The 11,536-nt window shown below is 35.6% G+C and overlaps 1 protein-coding gene and 1 non-coding gene across 2 annotated transcripts; both read right to left on the reverse strand.

The window, feature by feature from the left end:
• Positions 38-109, reverse strand: TRNAQ-CUG. Its single transcript has one exon. It is a non-coding gene; the product is annotated as a tRNA-Gln (tRNA).
• LOC109846333 (CMP-sialic acid transporter 2-like) lies at positions 482-7,535 on the reverse strand. Its single transcript, XM_020415560.1, has 16 exons — positions 7,409-7,535; positions 6,709-6,766; positions 5,994-6,054; positions 5,846-5,905; positions 5,725-5,776; positions 5,459-5,538; positions 5,063-5,138; positions 4,873-4,973; positions 3,640-3,711; positions 3,379-3,427; positions 3,241-3,282; positions 2,316-2,437; positions 2,153-2,212; positions 2,033-2,081; positions 1,115-1,209; positions 482-1,038 (listed from the first exon to the last, which is right to left on the reverse strand). The coding sequence occupies exons 1-16, from the start codon at positions 7,433-7,435 to the stop codon at positions 987-989; spliced, it is 1,056 nt and encodes a 351-aa protein (XP_020271149.1). The 5' UTR covers positions 7,436-7,535; the 3' UTR covers positions 482-986.

The following is an 11,536-nucleotide window of genomic DNA, read 5'->3' on the forward strand; positions in this document are numbered from 1 at the left end:
AAATTTCTGTATAATTCTCAGAAAAATAAATAAAAAAAGGTCCCACCGAGACTTGAACTCGGGTTACTGGATTCAGAGTCCAATGTACTAACCGCTAGACCATGGGACCTTGTTGATTGTTGGCCTACATATTTATAAATGTTTGACAACTAGCACCCACTCAAGCATTTTTTTTCTAGTCCAATAATTTGGCAGAAAAAATTAGGAATACCTATGGGGTTCTATAAAATAAAAGATGAAGAATAATTCTCTAGTTATTATTCAAACCTGACATGTTATGTTCATTACCTGTCACCTTATGGAGAGGATTACTTTGTACTGCATGAAGCTCTAAATGCAGCCAAACAAATTAATTACAGTTCATTTGTACTACATGAAGCTCTAAATGCAGCAAAACAAAACAAAGATAAGCTGTTGGCGTTGGTACGAGCGAAAAAAATAAGTACAATGCTTGAATTGCTTATGTATTATTGGCTTTCGGTTCAACAAGCTTGGCTGAAGAAGTTGTATGTAGAAAAATAGTTACACAGGCAATTGTTATTGTATTTGTGCTTCTCATTCTCTTTGCCAGCACGCATAATAAAACAGCCAAAATGAAATCTATAAACTGAATTCGCGGTATTAACACCCAACTAACATGCTGTGATTTCCATCTGAAAATGTGCTTTCAGGAAACAGTACAATTTAATCTGCTTACACATACAGGGCAAAAGAATTGAACGTGCTAAAACAACACAAGATACAAAAGAACTTTTTTCCCCTTTCCAGGTCGAGCAACTTGATCACGTTGAAGCCACTCAGTCGTTAGAATTCCTCTAAGAATAAAAAACTAATCAAACCTTTTGATTCCTCTTGAACTTCTCGCTTGGTGTCGAGGTGAACTTGTAGGTTAGACCAAGCTGATACTGAAACTTCGTATTCTTAGGCATGATAATCTTTAGTGATCTGCTGACTATGTCAAGGAGCATTTTCTTGTTTCTTGGAACTCATTTTTGTGGCTTCCCAATGGAGTGGAGGTATACAGAGACAGAGACAACCCTGAAAAAAGAAAGCAAAGATCATCAGATAAACTTAGGGTTCTCTTTCTGAAGCAGTGATGGTCGCTACTACTTACGTAGATCCCAGAAAGAAGGCAAGGGAGAGATGAAAGCCAAATAGGAACACTGAAGCAATTGCAGTCAGGAGCATTGCCACAGAAGTTGAGTACACCTGTACATGGACCAGAGAGAAATTTGATATAGCAGAAACTGAAGGAAGAACGTAAAAGTAAACATTTGTCTAGTAAACCCTCCTCAACTACCTAATTGGTTCTAAAGGCAAAAGGAGGTTTAAAAAAAACATTGATTTTATGTTGAATATCTTAATCTCTATGGATAGTATTAAAAGCCAACAGAAAGAAGACAGTCGACATGCTCCCACTACTAGGTCTTCGAACTTAGTATACTGGTATTTGCATGAGAAGAAAAATAATGCACTACATAGCCATTCTTCTACATGATTACGTTTTTCATACCATGACAATTTAGTAGCCATTCTAATATTCTATGCTTCCACATGGTTACATTTTTCATACCACGACAATTTAACAGTAACATTATAGTTATATATGCAATTTTAAGTCTTTGTCTCCCTTGTGATATTTTTCATACAAATTTATGTTAAGAAATAAAATCATTACAACAGTGAAAAATTAGAACATTAAGTATTGTCTATTCTACCCTGAATTATTAAACAGTTATCTCTTGGCAGTTCAGCTTCTTTTCTGGTGAAAGGGAGGGGGAAAAAGAGTTATCTACTAGGTTACACCAATGGGCACTGGCCTATCATACAACAACAGGAACCTGAAGTTCTCGCACATCCAATATTGTTATCGGCATATTTCATTACCATCGATACAGCAATATCTCAAGATTTAAGCCAGCTAGATAGCTTTTCAGTTTACATATTGAAGCTGGTGAATCACTAAGGTAAGATGGTTCTACTTGATGTTGTTTTTCATAAATAATTCTCTGCAAGTTGTTGTAATATTTACCTTCACAATGTTATCAGCATATTTCATTACCATCGATACAGCAATTCCACTGCAAATACAAAGAACTCAGGAACTGGATAAACTTGAAATTTTGCAAAAGAGACATAATAAAATATTTACCTGAGAGCATGATTTAGAATCATGCAAACTGTGATGAAAGAATAACCATGGAAGAAACCTCTGCAGTACAAGATATATTCAATAAAATTCAATATAAATGCTAAATTTAGGATAATAGATGTGGAATGGAAGATGTGAAGATTGAAGAATGCTTCAAGCTTACTTATTCATAACTGCATCATAATCCTGAACGCAAATTGCAACCAAATTGAAAATCATGCCAAAAATGTACAACCAGAAGTTTTGAACATTAATATTTCTTGAAGGGCGTTTTTTTATAATAGCCTGCATTTTTGAAATGGGTGAAGTTCAGTAATATTCAAGAATAGGTGATTAGATTGACAGAATTCCAAGAGTATATCGTGATAGAAAAGGGAATACAAATTAAAAACGCAGTATCACACCACCATATCTATTATCCATCGTAATTATTATGGTATAGAACAATAAACTGTCTGTTGTGCTTCCAGATAATTGTGTCCCACCAGTATAAAGATTAACCCGACAAAAAAAGTCACATGCTTTGGGGATTCCCCCTACCCACTCATCAAGTGATCTTGTTCTAGCCTCAGGATAAAAAAAGTCACATGCTTTGGGGATTCCCCCTACCCACTCATCAAGTGATCTTGTTCTAGCCTCAGGATTGAAGAGAGCACCACGGTCTCTCAGCATACAGAAAAGTATATATGGAAGGAAACCAGTGGTATTTTATTTGACATGATTCTCCCAAAAATGTTTTATATTGCCAGACGGATGTTAGCGAGCCCGACAAATGTCTCTAACACATGAGTAAAAGAACTCTCCTATACTCAAGGAGACAATTAATTTTGGGAGTTGGATGGTCCTGGAGATGGATTGATGGGGCAGTAAACCTACAAGTGATGCTGATGGACTGCTTCATCATTATGTTAGGGTATGCAATCAGTTGTTAGTTACGTGTTCTAAGGAGCATGGAATCAGATGACAGACAAATACACAGAATTCTAAAATAAACTATACCAAACATGCATGGGAAGAAGTACAGTGGTTTATGTCCTCCAAGATAGAAGTGCATGTATTGTGAAAGAATGCAATCGCTTAATGAATACCTCTGTATATACCCCAGCAAAGCCACTTAGAAGTGCCATGATCTGAAACAAAAATAATTGATATCAACATAACTATCAGTTTCAAGAATACTACAGCAAAGAATCTTCAGTTGAAGAACAACAGTTATCTATACTCACAATGGCCATCATCCACCCCTGAAAAGGTGTTTGAAGAACACGATCTGAACTGCGAAGCAAATAATGTTCTAAAATATTCAGTAGTTAAAAGTACATAGAGAATGTAAGAGTTGGTCAAAGACAAAGCTATAAAGTTGAGGGTGTGTGAGAGTCTTTGTCACTAGGGTAGTGAATACTAACACGATACATCATGAGTATCTTAGGAACTCAAAGATATTAATATAACAAAGCATAGGATAACAGATGATAAATTATACTTACGAGGCATTAAGTTGTGCGGTGGTACACCCTGCACATAGGAGAATAAAAGCAGCCCATTGGATTTCACTTAACCTGGAAGGAAGAAAAGAATAGCACTATGGTTTCTAATTAACAACTATCGAACTACTAAAATTCAATAACAGCCGGATGGAATAATATGTGGTTATAGAAGCAGAAAGAAATTAAGAACAAAGATTAAAAGATTAAAATAAAAGGTAAAATAATGTTAGATAACCCAGTGAACTTTTCAAGCATAAGAACTGAACATATCAATAAACCATCAACATGTCGAAGCGTCACGCATGTGCATCCAACATTCTTCAATTCAAGCTCATACACACCTCACTGTACCGATTATCAACTCAAGCTCATTTACACCTCATGTTTACTTAAAATTACAGTTAATCTTGTAATATTTGAACAATTAGCTCCAAGATAAACAAACAACTCTAACAGCTGCAGGTCATGTCAGGCGCATGCAGCAAGTTCAGAGAGTAATAAAACTTGGAGATATCTAACTTATAACTACAAGATAAATAAGGTGGGAAAAAATTAATATTGGGATATGTTCTCATGACGAAGTGGCAAGCAGGCTCACTGAAAGAACTTTACTCATGACACTCTTGCAGATATGTGATGTTTGATTGTGAATTTGACATGGCTTTCTATCATTGTTTTGGTTGGTTTTATTTTTAATTTTTACTTTTTAGGGATTCATGAATGGTAAAAGCTTATGTCATCTTAAGTGGATAGGAAAGAGTCATCCACCAACTTTTTTATCCGTTGATATTGCATTGGGATCCGTGATAGATATGAAGAATCTTTTAAGATTTGTGCATCTTTTGATGGCACAAATCTTGAGACAATATGAGTGGAGAAAAAGTTTGGTGGACAAGGTCTCTTATCCACTTAAGTGGATAGGAGTTTTACTCTTCATGAACTACATTTCCCAAAAATTATAATATTTACTAACAAGCTTGTTAGCGATTATGACAGTAGTTTAGGTGATTTAGAAGAGTAAGTCACAACTATCTAAACAAAGTTTTAAGGGACAAGGTAACACAAACAACGGCATGCAATTGTGTAGTACTGAAGGCGCATACAATTTATAATTTGTGCACTTGAGCTATATCTAGTGAGCATTTAAGGTTATAGTATGTCTTAAGGATATAGAGAACTACAATATTTACGTCAAAGAAAACAAAAGTTTCCCTTAAATGGAAGAAATCTTACTTCCTCTTTAGAATGATACGATATAGCACACCAGTGCTGATAATGTTAAGGTTCTTCAGTATCTGATAAGCAGGGGCATCCACATATGCAAAGATGTAATACTGGAAACAAAAAAGTGTAACTGGATCATGGATTTCATGGCATTAGTTTCTAATTCATATCATGGAAAAGTAATTATAATAGAATATACCTGCAGCAAGTTCTTGACTAGGTAAAGCAGTGCAGGAATAGGATAGACACTAACTTCATCGAATGATGTCGTTAACCTGAAAATAAATAATGTTGGATATACTACACCAATGAGAATCTCTTGTTAAAGCCTTAAAAAAAGTCTGATCATTGTCAGTCTGAATCTTCAACTAGGAAACATAGCACCAGTAAGGCCACATGGCAAATCCTCAAAAGTAGATTATGAGGATATGATGGCATGGAGCTCAGAAGAAAAAATGGCAAATACATCACTTAAAGCTACAAGATGTTAAACATCCATCAAAATGCCTTTCTTTATGCATATACAGATGGTCAAGTTTCACCTCTAAAGATCACACATCCTCAGAAAAAAATATATAATATGTGAAGAGCTTACCTGTTATCTTCTGTGACCCCTTCCCTTTTCCATATTCTGCTAAGGGCTGCAAGTGATAGCGCACATTTTAAGGCCTCCACCTAATATGAAAAAATGAGGAAAATTCACATATAGGCCTTTAAGTTAACAATTAAAGTTTTAGATTGATTTATATAATGTACCATAGCCATGATTGTTCTGAAAGCGAACAGTTTTTGCAGTTTGGAACAATCAGGCAACTAAGAACTACAGAACCATAAGAAGACCGATTGACATTTCTCCCTTACCGAAAAGTTAGCCGTTGTCACACTGTATTCATACTTTCCAGCTCTCTTGGACCACACAATAAGTATTGACGAAAAGTTAGCCGTTGTCACACTGTATTCATACTTTCCAGCTCTCTTGGACCACACAATAAGTATTGATTGTGAACTTGTAAGCAACGTCAATGACAATGTAACAACTGATCTGCCATACAGATAGAAGACGAGAAATTTATAGCTTGCATAAGCCATATCATGTATATAACTATTTAGCAATTCTTAAATGCTCTCACTTTAGTTTCCAGCTGGATTTGTTCACCGAGCTACTCGAGCTAGACACATTTGTCATTAGCCCTGCAGAATCAAAAGGAAATAAATGTGAGAGGAAGAAAGACAGGTAATGAGGATGTGAAGAGAGTTAGAGAGAGAGAGAGAGAGAGAGAGAGAGAGAGAGAGAGAGAGATCTATTGTATTTCCTGTAAACCAAGTCCCTGGATGGTGTTTTCATAAGTTCAAAGAGCTGATCCTAAGTAGTTCGTCAGATCTCTATCTAGTTGTCTTCATCCTACCTATGTTCCTCGCTCTTAAAATGCTAAAAATATCACTATTAAGACTGCAAGTACTACTCCCAACATCACCAATAAACTCATCTATCTCCCACTCTTCCTACATGTCTATAATTGGAAACTAAGCAGATAACTAGACTCCATGAACTATATTTGGATTATCTTTCTGATGGCTTCCATAAACTTATATAATCAGACATGTTGATCATGTATTATCAGGGTTTAGGGCACATACGCTAGAATATTAAGTTTACTCTTTTACCATAAACTTCTTTCGCACTGTATATCCACATTCTAGTTACACTATTATGAACCATGGGGATGACCTTGATAAAGCAAGGGGCCCATTCGTCCATTATCTGGCAGTTTCATGATCACCAAAGACTACTATGAACATATAACTGATGCTTTTAGATTCACTGAGATTGAAACAGGAACATACCGCCCGAGAGAGGTTTTTTGCGCAAGTCCTCTATATCATCCTGAGAAGTATCTTCATCCTAAAAATGCCAAGGCAAGTATAGGTAATTTAACTTGAAATAAGCAAAAACACATTGGAAGAACAATTTTGTTCGCTAAAATGGGATGATGCTGATATCAATAGCTTGAATTCAGATGAAAATAGGCATTCAATGACCATCATGATTTCAATAAACAAATTCAACAACCATCATGTTTTCAAACAGTGTTTCTGAATTCCCATGAATAGCTCCCCTCATAGAATTATTTCAGACTAATAAGTCAAACACGCTCATTAACAAAAGATGAACCAGATCTCACAAGATGAATTAACACAGAAAGTACTAACACTAACCCTCAAGCCTTAGTATTCTTAATAATCAACCGAATGAAGAAACTACTGTTATAAACCCTAAACCCTAAATCTTCAAAATTTTTATCATTCAACCACATTACGCAGAAAAGAACCAATATTTCGGAATATACAATAAAAAAACCCCCACAAATCTACCGGTAAAAGCTCGATAACAATGAAATCGAACCTCAAGCAGGGAACTCAGTGCAAATTACAAAAACATCTGATTCGAGATCCGAAAGTGCCAAAATCTTTGGGTTTTTTTCTTGATCAAGATTAAAATGTCGAAATTAATGAGCAAGTTGAGGAGAAAAAGAGAGATTTTTACCTGATCTTTGATTTTTCGATAGTCCATTTTCAAGGAGAGAGGATCTGATCTCTGTTGTCGTCCACAGCGAGAGTGAGATTGTCGCTCGACGCATCAAGCTGATGAACGCGGGTTAACGAGATCTAAATCCAACAAGATATTGTACCCGTTTGAAAATTTTTTCTTCTTTTAATATAACCCCCTTCCTGTTGTTGTACTTTCTCATTGGACCCCTCAAATGCTTTTTCTTTTTTCTTTTTTTTCTCCTTTTTTTTGCCTTTTATTTGATTATTGTAATTGCTCAAGACAACATGTTTTAATAATTGAGATGTAAATATAGCAAAAAAAAACACATATAAACTGCATACAAAAAGCCATTTTTTATTATGGTATAAATCAAAGAATAAAAATTGATAAAGAAATGCAACAAAATCTAAGAAAAATCTTTACTGTGTAAGAAATAAATATCTAATTTAACTAACAAAATTGTACAATGGAATATTGGCATTTTTTAGTCATTCAAAAAAATTTTTTTTTTAAATTACTAACAAATTAAAAAAAGACAATACGCTTAGGGGGTGTTTGGTTCAATTTCTAGAAATTATAGGAAATGTTTTCCACCTAAAATATGATTTCCTCGTATTTCTTAAAAAAATTATAGGAAAAGTTTTGAGAAATCAAAAAGTATCAATTTTCTTGTTTTTTGTACTTTGCTTGTTTGGTTCAAAACAAGAAAATAGCTCATAACTTTATAGAAAATAACAAGATTTGGTAGGTTTTTAATTTTAAATATGGTATGTGTCAGATTTCTGGTGATTTCCTCTCATTTTGAGAGGAAATTGCTTTTTGTAAAATTTGGTAGGTTTTGATATTTTATAGAAAATATTTCTGTAAATTTTTTGTTGAACCAAACACAATTTACAGAAATCTCTGAAAAACTTTTAATTACAAATTTGTCATTGTCAGATGTTTTAAAAAAAGTTTTCTCAAAAAATGTGCAACCAAACAGCCCCTTAACTTATAGAGGAAAACTAACTTGACTTGATCTTATCCCATAATCCAATGAAATTATGTTAAGGGCCTGTTAGATTCGTTTTCCACTCTTGGTGGAAATCCCATTCCATAAGAAAAACTCAATTTTGGAGGTTTTGTAGTTTTCCTATAAATGGATTTTTCATGTTTGTTTCATACTAAAGAACGTGGGTGGAAATCAATTTCCACTTTATTCTCTTATTTGGTTGATGTACAAACATACGAAAATGGATAAAATTTTATTTGAGAGAGAGATTATTGAGTTGAAGATTAATTCCACAAAAAACATTATTTTTCTTTTTTATTTTTACTCTATTTTTATCGATTTAAATAATCATGATATTTAACCACGTGCATTGCACGTACATCTCAACTCATGATATTCAACCACGTGTATCGCACGTGCATCTCAACTAGTAATCGCACGTGCATCTCAACTAGTAATCGGGTAGAAGCAAATCTTTATTGTGACCCAAACTTCCATGCATATTCTCCAGGTACCAATTTTTTATTTACAACAAAAAAAAGGGGGGGATTTCCAGCCCATTTCTTTTCAGTTTGGAAGGAATTCAGTGTTTGCCAATGAGCTAGCGTGGAGGCCTTTTCGAAAGCCCATTTTCCCATTTCTGACGGATGAACTGAAAAAGCCCAAACTCAATTGTGGATAAACTCATTCCATTATGACACTGACAAGTGAGGCCTTCGATCGCAACCCAAGGCCGACAATGTCTTCACAAGGCATTGGGCCGTTCGAATTAATTGGCCTGGATCGAGATATGAATATGAAGAATTTGTCGCACGCCGACTAAATACAAACCCTTTATTCGAAAAATGTCATACGCCCTCCGTGATCATGAAAAAGGATATGGGCCAGGCATGTGGGCCCTACAGTTAGGTTTAGGTACCGTTGGTTGTTATTTTCAAAGCCCCCGCGCCTGTCACCTCCTTTATATAACTTAAAAAACCAGCTCCCTCTTCTTATCCACAACTCCTTACCGTTGCCTTCACGTTCGAATCGTTTTTCTTTCCCGAAAGTGTAAAAATGATGAAGGAAAGGGAACCCCTGGGGGAAAAAATGACAAGTTCTCCTTTTTTGAGTATAAATAAGAAGAGAAATAGGAAGTATAAATAAGAGCAAATTAGGAAATGAAATTAATGTTAAGTTGGTAGGAACTGATTTGTTTGTTAGAATATCATGATACACGACATGTTTAGCTCTTCACATATTTAACAAAAATTGAGGTTTTTTCTTGGGGTTATTTACAATTAAACACCCCACAATTTACACAACTTGTAACTTTAGTACTCTCTTGCCCAATAAATACCCCAAACTTAAATCATTTATTATTTTGATACCTGTAAAAATTTTTTCTTGCCCAAAATGAACCGCAACATTCAATAAATTTTTACTTTGATATCCTAGCCATGATTTTTTATATTTTAATATCACAATCTTTAACTGGAAATTAATGTTCGGATATCAAAGTTAAATTTTATGGACTCTGAGGCATTAAAGCTATATTTTATTTAATTAATGGGTTTTACTGGCAAAACTAAATTTGGGGTATCAAAGCAAATTTTGTTGAACTTTGGAGTATTTTTGGGCAAAAATGAACTTTGGGCACCAAAGTTTAAAATGAGGAAAAGTTTGGGGTATTTAAATGCAAATAACATTTCCCCCTTAAAAACGCTTTTCTTTGGAAAAAAAATTCCACGAATTTTCTATAAAAAATAGTTTTTGCTTTATTAAAATTTCATGATATTTTCTTATCAAAATAGTGAGTAAGAGAAGGGAGGATTTCTCCTCTTTTGCGTTGCTAATTCAAACCGAGGTTGAATAATAGGAATGATCTAATATAAACACTAAGGACAAAACTGCCCATTTTGTTGTTCTGCCTGTTTTCGAATTTTTTACTATTTTTAAATTATAAAAATGCCTAATTTCGGAGTATCAAAGCAATCCTCTTGAATTTATTATGCGCAACTGTTACAGATAGGTACAGCTGACTTAATGAAGACACTAGTCACTGCTCTATAGTGGTCAAGTCAATATTTCGAGATGAATTGAAGTAGACTGACTAGAAGTTGCGATATAAAGCTTTCTTGTCGTATGCGGCGACAAATGATCGAACCACAACTCCATAATTAATAGTAATGGTAAAACGCTCCTCCTAACAAGCGTTCTTTAGTCTTTAACTTTAAAAAAAAGTTCAAGGAATCAAGAAAACTCGAATCGATTAAGAGCTTCCAAGACAAGTTGATTGCCGAAACATCACGACCTTCTTAGGAATCAGAGAAGATGATATATTTATATCTACAAGCATGTTGAGCTACTTTTGTACGCGCAAATGTTACACGAGCCTAAGTGCAGAACAAGTGATCATCATCTCCCATGAGGTGAGAGAGGACTTTGAGGAAAGGGTGAGGCAATCCATTCCCATGCATTTTACAACGATATCATACCACTGAAAGTAATAGATGAAAGGAGTACAATATGTAATTTACGTACGTACCCTTAAATTTACACATCATATATACGCAAACCAAAATTCAAACTCAACAACTCCCTCCTCCAAATTAAGCCTCAACTCACTACACCTACCAACCAAAAAAAATATCTACCCAAAGCTCAAAACTCACTCGTGAGCGGTGTCTCGGCACTAACATCCTCATACGCTCTCCGTGAACTCCACCACCACCACCTTTCCCTCGCTATTACAGCCCCACGTTTCCCACCCCAACTCCCACTTCCAACCCCGCACCAAAAAATGAACTCCCTCTCTCGGTCCATCGACGACGTGATCGACGAAATAACGCGGCTCCACCGCTCCCTCCCGTCCCGCCCAGCCATCGACGACGTCGACGCCGCCCTCGCCCTCCTCCGCGCCGTGGACCACGAGGAGAAAACCCGAATCGAAACCATAACCAAAGAACAGCAGGAGTTGAGGAAAAATCTAGACCAGTTAGTTCCTGAGGAGTTGTTGGGAGTTCAGGAGCAGCTGCAGAGGAATCTGGTGGGGTTTCAGGGGAGAGAGCAGAAGAGGGAGGCTGTCAGGTTGCTCGATTTGGAGAACACTCATGTTGTTTTCGATCAGCTTGTGCAGAAGGCCGAGCGGT

The sequence above is a fragment of the Asparagus officinalis genome, chromosome 1 (genome assembly GCF_001876935.1).
Source record: "Asparagus officinalis chromosome 1, Aspof.V1, whole genome shotgun sequence".
Taxonomy (NCBI): domain Eukaryota; kingdom Viridiplantae; phylum Streptophyta; class Magnoliopsida; order Asparagales; family Asparagaceae; genus Asparagus; species Asparagus officinalis.